Raw genomic sequence first — 16987 nt, 5'->3', positions numbered from 1 at the left:
AGAATTTTCCCAGATCGATCGACTCGACAGAGGTCTATGACAGCTAGACTTCTAGATATGCATGTTTATCTAGAAAATATGCATGTAATAAAAAAAATATTGACAATATTTTTTTATTTACAAAAATATTTACAATATCTTCACATTAGCATGTGAAGCAATATCTTCACATTAGCAATATCTTCACATTAGCATATTAATTTTTCTGCAGCCGTCCGGAAAATAAAACTTTCGGTATGATTTATTAAATCGAAAGTACCATTTTACACAACTCGTACCGAAAACAGCTACTGTTGGGACTAATTTTTTCGCTTTCGGAATAGTTCAGAGAAATAAGGGAAAAAAATATCCTGTTGGTGACACAACCCCCTCCAGGCCGAAACCTAAATAATAACCTATATGTTTCCTGCAGCCGATTCTGATGATATAGTTATAAACAAATGAAGATCAAAAAACAGTAAATTTTCGCTTTTTTCGTCTATAACCAAAAAGTTAAGCATTTTAAACACATTTGAGAGTAAGAAACTCATAAACCGTCTAAAAAATTTCAATATGGCGTTCGCTGAATATGTCTATCCTTATTGGTTGCTTAGAAAATTGCAAAATAAATCATAAATTTTGAGTTTTTATAAATATTCATAACCTATGTAAAAATTAACTTAGAACCTTCTTATTACACGGAATTCTGAGACTTCTGGTGCTTAAATCATACCCTAAATTTCAACGCAATTGGTCAAAAAGTTTAAAAGTTATTTAATTTGTTTATCCCAAATTAATTTTTTTTGCAACACTATAAGTCAGAAAATGATGAAGTTACAGTAATACTTTGGATAGTTTATGAAAGAAGAAGATTTACACTATTAATTTAATTTAAAAAAAATGACAAAAAATAATTCTAAATATTGCAAAATTATTTTGCAAGAACATGTGAATTAAAAAGGGGGGGGGCTAACTTCGTCCCTAATTTTAATAGGACAAATGTTTTTCTTTCTAAATGTGTATAAAAATTCAGTCTTTCTAAATATGAAAAAATAATTTTTCTACGGGTAACGGTTAAAAAGTTATTCTAATTGTTTATAAGTAAGCAAAAAATCGACATGTTTTTGGAAAATAATTTTACACTGTTCAAAATTACTTTTTGTCATTTTTTTTAATTAAGTTAATAGTATAAATGTTCTTCTTTTATAAACTGTTCGAAGTATTACTGTAACTTCATAATTTTCTGACTTATAGTGTTTAAAAAAAAATGAATTTGGGATAAACAAATTAAATAACTTTTAAACTATTTGACCAATTCCTTTGAAATTTAAAATATACTTTAAACACAAGAAGTCTCAGCATTCCGTGTAATAAGAAGGTTCTAAGTTAATTTTTACATAAGTTATGGATATTTAAAAAAACTGAAAATTTATGATTTATTTTGCAATTTTATAAGGAACCAATAATGATAGACATATTCAGCGAACGCCATATTGAAGTTTTTTATACGATTTATGAGTTTCTTACCCTCAAATTTGTTTAAAATGCTTAACTTTTTGGTAATAGACGAAAAAAGCGAAAATTTACCGTTTTTTGATCTTCATTTATTTATAACTATGTATATCATCAAAAGCGGCTGCAGGAAACATATAGGTTATTAACATAGGTGTCCATACTACTCAAAAAATTTGGTTTCGGCCTGGAGGGGGATGTGTCACGAGAAAAATCTTATTTCTCTGGACTAGGACGCTTTTTTTACTTTCGGGACGATTTTGGGTAGCTAGGTAACGGCTTTGCCAGAAGAATGGAAGACATCATGGATATCCACCATACATAAAAAAGGCAGACGGGATCAATGTGACAACTACAGAGGCATCGCTGTAACGAACTCGATCAGCCGAATATACGGAAAACTGATTAAAAATAAAATCGAAAACGAATATAAAGATATAGAAGCTGAAGAACAGGCAGGATTCAGGGCAGGGAGATCAACGGTTGACCATCTGTTTTGTATTACACAGATTATTGAGAAGAAACTGGCCGTCAACCAGGAGGTGCATCTGTTATATGTGGACTTAAGAAAAGCGTATGATAGCATCCCACAAAACAAACTATGGGAAGCATTAGAGAAAACCAATATAAGCGCAAATTTAATAACAGCGACGAAACAATTGTATACCAAAACTGCATCAAGGGTGAAAGTTGGAAGCAGGCTATCGAGAGGATTCCAAATTAGCAAAGGCCTAAAACAAGGGTGCTGCCTTTCACCGACATTATTTAAGATCTACCTCGAACAAACTCTAAAACTTTGGAAACGCAAATGCAAAAACATGGGATTACCGATCAGCAACAATACAATATACACTTTGTCATTTGCAGACGACCAACTTGTACTAGCGCAAGACTACGATGATATAGAATATATGACAAGGAAATTAATAGAGGAGTACAAAAAAGGTGGTTTGGAAATAAACATAAAGAAGACCGAATATATGTGTATCGGTGGGACACAGCAGGACCTTACACTGGGGAATGGCGAAATTATTAAACATTGCGACGCATATAAATACCTTGGTATGACCATCACACAAGAAGGAAGCGTAGACCGGACGATAGAAGAAAGAAACAACCAGGGAAGAAAAGCAATTACCCTTCTCAATAGCATCCTCTGGGACCAGTCAATATCAAACAACAACAAACATAGAATATACAATACAATTGTTAAGAGTATAATCACTTACAGCAGTGAAGTATGGCAAATAAAAGAAAGATACAAGAGAAAACTTGAAGCAACAGAAATGGATTTCTGGAGGCGCTCAGCAGGAAAATCAAGATTAGAAAGGGTAACCAACAACAGAATTAGGGAAATAATGAATGTGAAACACACAATAGTAGATGACATTAGTACCAAACAGCTTAGATGGTATGGACACGTACAAAGAATGTCCGAAGAACGACTCCCGAAACAAATCCTAACGTGGACCCCTCATGGTAGACGAAAAAGAGGAAGACCCCGCCTGAGTTGGAGAGAAGGCATAAATCGAGAAATGAGAGAAAGAGAATTGGATGAAGACCTTTGGATGGACCGAAGTGAATGGCGACTAGGCATCGGAAGACGTAGGAGAACGTTTTAAAACCGATATATATATATATATATATATATATATATATATATATATATATATATATATATATATATATAGGTAACGGCTTTGACAATAACATCAACGTTGTATTTTATAATGTCATGCTTGTCATTTAAGATTCGTGTGTGTTTTCGCTCAGTTTTTCGTTTTTCAATTCCAAGAAATGGAAATCAGCAGTGAAAGTGAAGCCGAAATGATTCCAGATGAGATTAGGGAAACTAAATATCAATGTAAATAATTGCTATAATTGTGTTATTAATATTCATAAGTAGATTTTTCTAATGTTAAATTCACGAGAGTAACTATAGGCAAGCCGCACACCAACGAAACATGAAACGAAAAACATGAAACATGAAACGTAAAACACGTTTCATGAAAATTAAACACGGCTAAACAAATCTTGAAGTGCGCCTACCAATGAAACGAGTGTGATTCATGCTCTGAACACATTTTTATTTTCGGAAAGTTTCATAAATGGCCGGACGTCTATTTGTTTAGCAGTGTTTTATTTCCATGAAACGTGATTTACGTTTCATGTTTCTTTGAAGTGCGGCCTTCCTTAAAGTGTTTAATAAAAGTTCATAAGTAAAGTTTATCCATATATTCTTTTTACATACAAAACGGCTGCAGAAAAAATATTGTACGTAACACGATCCAAAAGTGATTTTACGAGACTCGCAGGATTCCAGGACTCGCCTACGGCTAGCCCTGGAAACTTCCTACTCGTCTCGTAAAATATCACTTTCGGAACTTGTTACGTAAATTACTATAACATGGATTTATGTATTTTACAAACTCTCCGTAAAATATCCAAGGGTATCCGTAATTTGAGAAAAATTTTGAATTTTTTTTTCATTTCGAAGAATATAATAATTAACTGCACATTAGAACATAATTTTTAATTCCAAATAACTTTTCTTAATAACACTTTTTCATGTGGTATATTCCACGAATGTACGACTGTTTTGGATTATCGCGACAACGAATATTTTAGTGTGCAACATAAGAAGTACGAAAGTATTTTGCTCTAATAATTACTCCAATAAACAACAATATAATTTGCAATTTACTTTCGTTCTTCATATTTTGCACAGTAAAATATTCGTTGTCGCGATAATCCAAGAGGGTCGTATATTCGTGGAATGGGGTATATTGTGAAATATAAAAGTACTTTACTCTTGAGCGAAATTCATATTATTTAACATACCTCGTATACTATTGATAAAATTTGATATCTGATGATTGCATCTTATTTTATTATTAGATAATAATTTTTTTTCATAAAATTTATAATAAAAACGTTTTCCATATGGTTCCAACAGTGGGAAATATTGCATGTGTATATGTCACACTTTGAAAAAGCATATCTTGTTTAAAAATAGTCCTAGAATTTTTTACAATACACCATTTTAAAGTAAACAAAATAAGCTTTCTTTTCTATTCAGCAATGTATATACCTAGATGTAGAATAAAAAAGACGAAAATAATGAGAAATTTAAAAATAATCGTAAAACATATCAAAAATCGTTAAAAGTATAAAAAACATATCTTGCTTAAAAATAGTCATACAACTTTCTATAATAGATCATTTTAAAGGCAATTGACTTCTCTTCCTACTAAATGTACTGCATATGGATGGTTCGCCAAAATAAGCGGCATATTGTGTAACTCGCTTTTTTCTTAAGTGCTTTACATACTGTGTTTCAAATTATGTTGCCAAAGTTAAGTCATACAATAGATGAATGTACGCCACTTAACATCAATTTTAAAAAAAGTATTTTTACAAGCATTTTATGCAATTTTAATGTCAAAATATCAACTCCGAGGCTGTAACCCACCTTGTTTTTTGATCTGTTTTATAGTATTACACACTCAAAAGTTACAAAAGGGCAGATTATTTTATCAATAATTAATTAAAAACCCAATGTTATTTAAAACTGTCAAATTAATAACTTTCATTTTTAAAATTAAACCATAAAAATCTACTACTAAAAACTGTAACCAACTTTGTGCATCAACACCGAGGCTTCATGAAAATATATGAAAATTTAGCCCAAACTGCACTATACTGATGGCAGGCAGCTTGACAAGAGATGAACGCTTCAGTCTAACCCAAATTGTGGAAGAAAGTGGACGAACATGATATTGTTAAACGATAGAAAATTTATCAAGGTGTCTCAAGCTAAGCGTATGTTTTTATACAGTCAACACCGAAGCCTTCGTAAAAACTTAATTTTGCTAATTTTTTTAATATGTTTTTCTTTTAAGTATGAGCTATACGTTTTTTTGACACCCCATGAATAAAGCAAGAATTATTTTTAAAATTTGTAGAAAGTAGAATTAAAAATGTATGAAATCATCAACACCGAAGCCATCAACTCCGAAGCCCAGTCGTGCCTCGGAGTTGACGAACGTGCCTCGGAGTTGTTGAAAGTATGTAAGTGGTAAAAAATACAATTTAAATTTAGTCTGATATAGGAAAAGAGTTACTGGGTAAGCTCTCAAGATGTTTCGGTCGGTTTGGTAATATTATCTTCTTTTTATAGAAAATGGCTCGTATACACTGGAGTACAAACGGAAAAATGAAGGCAAAAACCCGCAAAATCGTTAAATAAAGATTTTATGGAAGAAAGTAATATTTTATGCAGCTATGCTCATTTCTGTAAGAATATACCATTTTGGGTAGTGTTCTCTAATGTTGATAAAAGAGACATCTGTCTATGTAGGCACATTATGTGAAAACATGGAGCTCATGTGTGGAAGCGGATAACAAATCATTATGTTGCGCAGAAATGACTGAAGAATGTATAGAAAGGTAATGCCAAGATTGTGTTCAAAAGCAGCTTAGATTTTTGAAGTTTAACGGAGAAGAAACCGCTACATATTGGAAAGTTTTGTCAACACGAACGCCGGTCTAAATCAACTCCGACGCAATTGAGATTTTGCCTATTTTTCATCTTTTTCTGTAGTAGTTTATATCAAAATGGAAGTGTTTTGTATAGTTTTATTACATACCAATTTTTATTTAATTGTTATGATCATAAATTTCAATTAACAGAGAATTACGTCAACACCGTGGACACTTAGTCAACTCCGAAGTCACATTTCCGTTTTTCGGAAAATATTTAAAAATGATCTGTGCTGGTATCATGGGTAAGTTGAATAGCTCATTTTATAAACAATATTTAAAAATGAACTAATTCTAAACCATGTTTTAAATTAAATTTCTCTACCTCGAAATTGCCGTCTATTTTGGCGAATCACCCATATACCTAAAACTGCGTAGAAAAAAGTTACAGAACAATGTTTGCGAAATAATAGGGAAAATGACCCAAAAATGCTGTCAGACATAGAAGCTAACCGGATAAGATGGGTAGAACATGTGGTAAGATCAGAGGAAGACAGAGTGTTAAAGACAGTATTTTTTGAGGGATCAGACGGTAGAAGATCAGTAGGCCGTCCCAGAAAAAAGATGGATGATGTTGAAGCCGATTTACCTAGGATTGGGGTATAACAGTGGAAAATAAATGCGCAAGATCGTAGAAGATGGAGGGATATAGTGGATGCAGCAAAAACCACCGAGCTGTAAAGTAGAACAGAAGAAGAACAAGAAGATTATTGCCCAATATTCTACATCATCGGATGCTTTTTCAAAGTCCACGAAAGCCATTAACAGCTTGCTCTATACAGTGTTTCACGTTAAGAATAGAACATTGCGGAGATAGCCCCATGTATTTCTTATGGACGATAGAAGCGCGCCGATGCCATGCCGTACTCATTAGAATGAATCGTATCTCGGCAGTCGAGTAGCCACCCACGCCCGAGAGGTTTGGCAACACTAATCAAAGTACAGTTTAACCAAGATAACTCGGATTAATCGGGACCGCGGCCGATCCGGGTTAGCCGAAGAATATGGTAAAAATTAATAAAATACGATATACTTACAGATAAACTCCGTTATAATTGAAATAACATGAAATATATAATATATGCACAGTACCTACACATCTAAATTATTAAAAACACGCAAACACAAACCTACACACAATACAGTCACAATCGGAACGTTGTTATGAACAGTGAAAACTAAGACCACTGTTTAAAAAAGAATTTTTTAAATAGTCTTTTAGGCTTTTTTAAACAATGCTAAGACAGTTTGAAATAAATAAAGGAATAACAGGTGCCCGTTGTTTCCGATAAATCCGAGTCAATGACCGTCGCTCTGCCGCCGCCGCCGTGTGCCAAGAGTCATTTTTACTATCGTATACATAGTTCAAATTACACAAATACACATTATCTCCCAAATATTATATTACATACTATCCCTTGCAAGATAATTCGGATGGAATTCCACAGATTAAGAGACTGGGCCAATATCAAGCACAAAATAATCTGGGAAATTCCATCCGAATTATCTTGCAACGGATAGTACATTTTTATTGTTGAAATGTTTGTCTGATGAAAATCGGTCCGGGTTAGCCAGACTTCTGGGTTATCAAGGGCCGACTTATCGGGGTTCCACTGTATGTATCTTATTTTTGTGTTAATTTATGTTAGTATTCGCTTTTAAATAATAATCTAACAGCATTATTACTTCTTCTTTCTTATTATTTCTTCTTTTTTTATCTTAGCGATCAACTAGCGATCTAGTTGATCGCTATTTACTCTCACTAAGAATTCTATTTTTTAAAATATACAAGAACTCAAGTGTTACTTTTCTGCATACTCCACGGTTATGCCTTTTTTTTTAATGTAAGGGAAGTTTATAATAATATATGACCTTTATGAGGCGTTTGACATATTAATAAATTATTAATCTAGCTTTTCATTCTTTCAACCCTTACAAGAGCAGAATTCCATATAGACTTGCATTTGTGTACAGTATACTGAGATTATATGCTTGCCTTAATGTACCCGTAAATAATTTATCCTCGTTGACTTAGGTACATATCGAATGTACCTTTGGGAATATCCGTTTAACATTCCGTCCCTGATAAATTCGTACATATATGGATCTGTCTGGTAGCAATATTTCTCTCTTTCTCTAACTCCTGCCGACCTACCCCAATCATCGAGGGGTTGTTGAACAGTCAAATCGGCCGCGGCGGCAGCAGACAGCCGCCCCGCTTTTCTTTTATTTACTACCTTTATAAATTCTCAAAATTACAAAAGTTTCTTTATTTTCCCAAGAATCGGGGAGACTCTTAAACTTTGGTTGTTTTCCTGAGTTTCAGAAATTTATTATTTAAGTAGGTCTGGGGAATGATTTATTAGATAAAATTATGGAAAAGATGGTCAACAACAGATCCAATTTTTATTACCTTTATAACTAACTCTATTGTAGTTTTGGATGTATCGCAAGTTTAGGACATTTATTATTATGGAGAACCCGAAAATATACAATTCACAGAAAATCCAGAAAGATATAAAACTGAGTGGTTTGGTAATGAATTTTAGCAAACCACTCAGTATAATAAGTAAACTGGCAACCAAGGGAACGAACGAGTAAAGAAGAAGTGCTTCAAGCGAAGAATAAAGGGGAAAACATTAAACATAAAATGAAATCAAGGAAGAAAAATATGTCGTGTGTAAAAACATTGTGTGTTTTATTAATATTTTACACACCAACAATCTTATTTACTTACTTATGTAGGTATTTTGGTATTTTACCCAATATTAATAAATCAAGGATCAATCTAGATTATTACGTACTTTTTTCGAAAAATTATTTTTGATTAAATATTTTCACGGCCAACCTAACAAAATTTTACGTCATTGTTGTTGCAATTAATATTTGGCTTAAAGAAGCAGGAATATCTCACAAATTAAGCAAATCTTCATTTAACGTTTGGGTTAAAGAATCACAGTAAAGGACCAAAATAGGTATAGAGAATGCTTAAGAAATAAAAAAGTGCCATAAAATAGCATTTCATTAAAATACTAAAGTAAGGGGTGTTCCATTTAAAAAAACTCAGAAAATACTCATTCCGAGTTTCGGTCAACCCTGTATATCAAAATTAAACATTTCGCTATATTAATAATTTCTACCAATAGTAGACTATTAAAAATCATTTGGACGTAAATAGATATATTGATGTCAAATCACTAAAATTCTACAGGGTGAATATGAATTTTGCTACGAACTTAATAAAAAAACGTATCTTTTAAACTATCTCGTATAATATTGCCGAACCTTATATTTTAAGAAAGCATCGAGAAGAATCAAAAATGTAAAAACATACAGGATGTTCAATTAAAAAAAGATGCCCCTGTGAATACGGATGGCCCTGCATATTTGAAAATGTTTTTACATTATGGTTAATAGCTATTTGTATAACAAGGGAGGAAAGTGCTACTAGGGCAGTAATCATTCAAGGGAGGAAAAGGCACTTTACTCCCATGTTATACATATGGTTTTTCCACCTTCCTCAAATAACATTCAAATAACATAGTCATTTTTTTATTTTTACTTAATTTATTTATGTAACTAACCAACAAAATTTATTAGAACTAAAACTAACAAGTAGGTACAATATAACTGTCAACTGTCAAATATAAGTCAAATTATTAATGTAAACATTGTTAAATCAGAATAACAATTTACTGTTTTTTACCATTCTGCAAAATATAGAGTGTTTTTAAATAAACGTTAAAATGTATAGATACTTACGTAATAGAAAATAGATATTGTAGATATGTCAATAAGTTATATTTCATGAATGAAATACCATGACGTCACTTTTAGGAAAAGTCCACCCCTAGGGAGGAAAAGTACAACTTTGCTCCCTACAATAAGGTCCGGAAAAGTACACTTTCGGTAGAGGTAGGTGGAAAAATAATAAATTCATCATTTAGTAAATATTATAAAAAATAAATATAGCGGTTACTTACTAAAATCGATAAGAAGCCTTCCATAGCCTTGTCTCTGGTAAGGTGGTAAAGTAAGGATACAAGACACGTTGTAGTTCAGAAACGAATTTTTTTCCTGCAACAAAAAAATTTGTATAAATAATCAGTTTCAAATATTCTACGTCCTAAAAATCACGTAAAGTTTCTTTGGAATTTGTGTGATAGTGACACTCCTATTGTATTCAAATGTTGTTGTCACGTACTTCATTCATGTTGTTTTTATTTCTTCAATATCAATTTTTGAATTTTCTTGAGCGTCTGTTAAGTGTCCAGTGACTATTTAAAAAAAATGCATTTAAAAAGCGTTGGCCCGAAATTTTGCGCCAACGCTCTTAAGTCATAGTCACCTTCTTGGAGGTTCGTCATATTGGATATTTTCATATTACGGCTAACTAGACATCTTTTTCTTTATCGGTTTACTTTGAAAAAAATTTAAATTTTTTTGACTGGTCTAAGGACGTAGCTTTAACTACGCACTATAGCCTCAATAGCCCAATAAATGACCGTTTTGTAGTGTAATTTTCAGGGGCAACTCCGAATTGCATGTACATTTGGATTTAGGTTCTACTTACCCTCCACTTCAAAGTTGAATTCGTGCTGTTGGTTGCTTTTACTTGGGGGGTGACAGTCGCCCCTGCTCGGGGGGTGAAAAACGCGTGTTTAAAATAAGCCCGGAAATGAATAAATTGACAGATTATAATCAACTTTCGTTCTATAAAGTTTTTTATATAAGTCAATACTTTTCGAGTTATTCGCGATTGAAAATGTTGATTTTTCGACAAAATAACTACGTTTTCAGACGGTTTTTCGCATTAGTAAAAGTGTAGCTTATAAAAAGCGAAAAATGATGGTGTATCAGTGAAGTCTTTAAATTGAGTAAAAGCTAAGTTGTAGCTCATGAATAATATGTTCTTATTCGTCTAAATCACCGAAAAATTAAGCACTTTTCGGGAAAAGCTTATTAACATTTTTAAAGTATTTAAAAAAAACTTTACATTTGTTTTCTACAAAAGTTTCTAACATCAAAAATAAACGAGTTACACTGTAAAAACAAGTTGGCCTCTTTTTTGATAAAAAAAATCGTGAAAATCTCTCTCTATTTAGCACCCTAAATAAAATTAATCGTTACCGCTTTACATTTACTTTAACTGTATGTGTATTGTTTATATGATCTGTAAGTTTGATTGGCCTGAAGTGCTTATTTTTGAAAAAAAAAAATGGTTTTATAGTAAATTTTTTTTTTATTTTGAAAAATTTCCTTTTTTCAAAAAACTTAAAAAGTATTAGTGATAAGAAAAATCTTAAGAGTAAAGAAATGTAGGTTTTGCTGTTATAAATATGCTAGTTTCATTTTGTTTTTCCGTAAGACAAAAATTGGTTAAGATATGGCTGTTCAAAATTTGCATACACTCGTGATTAGTGACCCGTTCAAGTTTTTCAACTATACCCCTCAGAAATAAGCGCATTAAACCGGTGAAACTGACAGATCATATAACACATAGATAAGTAAGTAAACTGTTTATAAAGCGGTAACGATTAATTTCATTTTGGGGAGCTAAACACGGGGAGATTTTCATGATTTTTTTACCAAAAAAAAGGAGCCCAACTTTATTTTGAGCGTAACTCGCTTATTTTTAATGCTAGAAACTTTTATAAACAATTAAAATAAAGCTTTTCTTAAACACTTTAAAAAAGTTAAAATGGGGATTTTCCGAAAAGTGCTTAATTTTTCGTTGATTTCACCAACTTCGTTTTTACTCGATCTATAGACTTTACTGAGACACCATTTTTTTTCGGTTTTTTATAAGCTAAAGTTTTCTTTTGCTAAAGATATTTTTTTCGATAAAATATTTACTTTTTAAGTTATTTGCGAAAAACCGTCTGAAAACGCAGTTTTTTTGTCGAAAAATAAACATTTTCAATCGCAAATAACTCGAAAAGTATTGACTTACATAAACAACTCTATAGAAGGGAAGTTGCTTAAAATCGGTCAATTTATCCATTTCCGATCTTATCTTGAACGTATGTTTTTTCACCCCTAAGAAGGGGTGACTGTCACCCCCCAAGTAAAAGCAACCAACGGCACAATTTCAACTTTGAAGTGGAGGGTAAGTAGAACCTAAATCCAAATTTTCATGCAATTCGGAGTTGCCCCTGAAAATTACACCCTATCGCCGTATTTCCCGTTCATTTACTGGGCTACAACGTTGCCTTGGCATTGTTCCGATGAAAACTTATCGATCAGTCGATCCAGAATTTAAAATATGTTAGGTTAGAAAAATATAAAAAGCCGTTAATAATTTTTAGATTAGATCAAGCATAGCATGACAAATATTTATAGTTGAAAGATTTAGTGTTTTAGTTTCCATTATTTGATTAGAAATGGAAGCACTTAAATAAATGGAGCTTTTTAAACATTACTATTTATATAACCATTAAGGTTTAAGTATGTTAAGATGATTAATAATAAGCCGTATACTATTCCACCAAAAGAAAGGAGTTCGCAAGTTTAAACAGAGATAAATAATTTAAAAAATACATACATATCATCGAAGATTAAGTTAATTTCAAGATTTTCTCCACGAAGATCAATGTACTTTTCATTCATACATTTGAAACAAGCACTTTTTAATTGGGAATTGAGTAACTCCAAAAACATCCTATATAATTTTTTTTTATTTAGCTAATGCCTCGGCAACTAATGGCCATTGGCATGGTAGGTACGGTGAATTTTTGCAGTTAGGTACCTAGCGTCATATGTAGTGTGTGTGTTGAGTAAGTGTCTTGTTACTTTGCAAAGTCTACGTCATTGTTTTTGCAAAGAGACGCTAATTGTATCCGAACGTCTGCGGTCCCTCCGGTGAGTACCGATCCCACAAGGATATAAACTATTTTCATTTATTAATTTATAATTAACGAAAAATTCTCTACCCTGGTGAGATTCGAACTCACGACCATTCGGACCTTTCGATCCAAAGGTAGGCGCTCTTACCACTGAGCCATAGAGGGGGTCGTATATAATAAACCATTCGCATTTGCATACTTTATGAAACGTCTTCAGAAATATGTAATTGGGTTCCAATCCAGGATAAAAGATAAAAGCTATTAGAAGCGTACAATAACGACCAAATAGTGATCGCACAAGACGAAGATGACCTCAGGTTTATGATGAGGAAACTGGAACAGGAATATACAAAGAATGGGATGGAAATAAACCTCAAAAAAACCTGAATACCTAACAACGTAGAATACAGAAATAAAACAACTGGAAATAGACGAAGGTAAACAAATCAGAGGAACAGATACGAACAAGTATTTAGGTTTCATAATGTCAAACAAAGGAACATCTGAAGAAAATATAAAAAATAGGCTAGGACAAACAAGAGACTACATACGAAAATTGGACTCCGTACTGTGGGATCGCAACATCAGTGTAAAAACAAAAAGAAGAATATATAACACCATGACAAGAAGTATCCTCACTTATGGGTGTGAAAACTGAACAATAATAAGAAAACCAAAAACAAAATAAGAGCAACAGAAACGAAATTCCTAAGGAGAAGCTGCAGAATAACAAGAAGAGATAGAATAAAACAGAGATTGAGAAAAAAAATAAAGAATTAACTCAGATATAATAAGTAAAAGAATGAGAAAGAAAAGTATTTTTAAGAGTGTAAAGTTTTTTGTTTTTTATTTCCTAAATGAGCGCTTTCGGCTTACAAAGCCATCATCAGAGCTATGGTCAAAATTTTAAAGTATCACCAAAAAGAGAGTGGTATCACTACAACGACTGAAAGACAGTGAAACCCAAAAAATGTGGAGTAACAAAATAAAGTTGAACACAGAAACTGTAAACAACACACAGACAAATATAGCAAACAAATGGGAGATGATTAAAGAGGCTGTACACCAAACCGCACAAGAAGTGTTGGGCTACAACGAAGAAAAGAAATCAGAGTGGCTAAGTGATAACACATGGCAACTGATAAAAAAGAGGAAAGACTTAAAAGCCGAACTAAATAGAATACAAAAATTAGAAGATAGAATCAGAATAACCCAATATTATGCAGATACAAATAAACAAGTAAAAAAGAGCGCTAGAAATGACAAAAGAAAATGGACAGAGAAGATGGCGCGCTTAGCAGAAGAGGCAGCCGAAACAAATAATCAGAGAGAGCTATATAGAACCACTAAACGTCTTGCAAACAAGAACTTCAACAGTGACAAACCACTAAAAGACAAACAAGGACAACTGCTTACAACAACTGAAGAGCAAACACGAAGATGGCATGAGTACTATAGCGAGCTTATGACAGAAGAAGAAAATGAGCCGCCGTTCCAAGAGGGTAACGACGTAGAGCCAAATGAAAATTATCTAAGGATAAACGAGGAAATTCCAACGAAAAAAGAAATAGCTGAAGCAATCCGGCACGTGAGGAACAACAAAGCAGCGGGAATGGACGATATCCCAGCAGAACTGTGGAAAGCGGACACTGAGAGAACCGTGGACCTAATAGCACCATTATTAGCAGATGTACGGACTGAAGAAATCCTACCTAAGGAATGGAATAATGGAATTATAGTCAAGCTTCCAAAAAAAGGGGACGTACAGCTATGCGAAAACTGGAGAGGAATAACGCTGTTATGTTCCATAAATAAAATATTAGCATTTATTGTTCATCAAAGAATCAACAATATAATAGACAAAACTCTCAGAAAAGAACAAGCGGGTTTCAGAAGGGGAAGATCCTGTATAGACCAAATCTCGACGGCAAGAATCATCATAGACGAAACTATAGAGAAGAACGCAGCCTTGATAATGGCCTTTATAGACTTTGCTAAAGCCTTCGACAGCATAAAACATACAGCCCTGTGGAAAATCTTAAGACTAAATAGATTACCTCCAAAGATCATTGGAATAATCAAAATGTCAGGTATTGCATAAAGGGCAAATGACAGATAAAATACCAATTGAAGTAGGTTTAAAACAAGGTTGCATACTGTCACCTTTGCTCTTCAATATATGTCTTAATCATATACTGGAAAAAACAATTGAAAGAAAAAATGGGATCCCTTGGAACTACCTTCAGAACAAGAAACTAGCAGATATGGAATACGCAGATGATATCTGTTTCGCAGCGAACACAATAGATGATATGAAGAACATGTTAAGGAAGCTAGAGGTGAAATCGGCAGAAGTGGGTCTTAAAATCAACACGAACAAGACAGTAGAGATGAGAATAGGAGTAACTAACTGTGACAAACTATACATCAACCAACAAGAAATAAAACAGGTTCAAGAATTTTGCTACCTAGGCAGTATAATCAGTGCAAAAGGTGGAGCTCAAGCAGATATTAAACAGAGAATACGAAAAGCACAACAAGCCTTTGGAACCCTCGCAAATATATGGTGATCAACACAGATCAGCCAAAATACTAAAATAAGGCTATTTAATAGTAACGTGAAAACTGTGCTACTTTATGGGAGTGAAACATGGGCAATAACTGACGGAAATGTAAATAAAATCCAAGTTTTTGTAAATAGATGTCTACGTAAAATTCTAAAGGTATACTGGCCCAATATCATAACAAATGTAGCACTATGGAAAAAAACCAAACAAGAACCCATCAGAACAACAATAAAGAGGAAAAGATGGAACTGGCTGGGACACACACTGAGGAAAGAAAATGCAGACATAACAAAACAGGCACTCAAATGGAATGCAGTAGGACGAAGAAGCAGAGGACGCCCGACCAAAACATGGAGGAGTACCGTTGAAGAAGACCACAAAAGTATGAAGAAAACCTGGGGAGAAATAGCAACCATGGCCAGAAATAGAGGAGAATGGAGAAGCTTCGTGGATGCCCTATGCTCCTTCACGGAGTAACAGGATTGGATATATATATATATATATATATATATATATATATATATATAAAAAGAGAGTGGAATTCCATTTTGAATTGCCAAGAAAATCAAACTTTGGTTGTTGGTTGAAGATTTCAATTTGAATTTTGTCAATAGTTGTGACAAATTAAAAACATCCAGGGATTCTGCCTTCACTCTGCCGGTTCAGATGGTAGGTTTGTAAAACCTTGGTATGCTTAAAATTATTTTAACCTGTTTTGTGAACTATGTGCTGTCCTGCATATTTTAATTTTTTTTTGGAAAAAAGCATATAACTTTTTTTGTATGGCTGCAGGTCTATTTTTTGTGGACTTTGTGTATCTGTGTGGATTTTATTAAACACTATACTATTTCTAATTTTTTTCAGATTTTTCCGTAAGATTCACCATCTTCAAAAATCCGAAAAACTGTTTTTAGTGGGTTTTTGGGGATTTTCCCTGGTGTATAGACTTCAAAATAGATCAAATCAATGTTGCTTTATAGGTAATATGTGAATTGAAATAACTAGAGTCCTTTAGAACATTCGAAAATGGGAGAAACACATTTAAACCCCAAAAATCACATAAAAAAACATTTTTTCTGATTTTTTGAAGGTAGAAACCCTTACGAAAAAATCTGAAAAAAATTAGAAATATAGTGTTTGATAAAATACACAAAATAAAGTGTTTGATAAAATTAAAAAATACTAAAAAAATTAAACGGTATTTTTCAAAAAAAAATAATTTTTTTTGGTGTTTCGTACACTCAAGCTGCGAATCTATAAAAAATAGATATGTTTTGTAAAAGCCTCAACTATGCGTGTGAATTTTTTGAATTTTTTAAATCGATTCCATCCCACGCAAATAAAAATTAAACGAAAAATGAAGTTTTTGATGGTGGGGAAAAAGGGAAGACGATGGTGGGTTAAAATTACGCTGACTAATATTTTTTAATCAAAGAGGACTTATAAAAATTTAAAAAAAAAATGGAATTCTGGGAGTGAGGGGGTATTCTTTAATTTATTTATCCCGTCTATAAGTGGAAAGTTTGATGCGACACTGTCGAC

General features: G+C 32.8%; 1 protein-coding gene and 1 long non-coding RNA gene across 2 annotated transcripts in view; one reads left to right on the top strand and one right to left on the bottom strand.

The window, feature by feature from the left end:
• The window catches only part of LOC126888616 (uncharacterized), a 558932-nt gene that overhangs the window by 38617 nt on the left and 503328 nt on the right, over window positions 1-16987 (top strand). The gene's annotated exons all lie outside the window — the stretch shown is intronic.
• Window positions 1-16987, bottom strand: part of LOC114332279 (histone acetyltransferase KAT7) — a 406379-nt gene that overhangs the window by 138301 nt on the left and 251091 nt on the right. The window contains exon 7 of the mRNA XM_050656904.1: window positions 10017-10110. Coding sequence (XP_050512861.1) covers window positions 10017-10110 — 94 coding nt within the window. The remainder of the gene's footprint in view (window positions 1-10016; window positions 10111-16987) is intronic.

This window comes from Diabrotica virgifera, chromosome 1, assembly GCF_917563875.1.
Source record: "Diabrotica virgifera virgifera chromosome 1, PGI_DIABVI_V3a".
NCBI classification, from domain to species: Eukaryota; Metazoa; Arthropoda; class Insecta; order Coleoptera; family Chrysomelidae; genus Diabrotica; species Diabrotica virgifera.
This window is presented reverse-complemented; position numbering and strand designations above follow the sequence as displayed.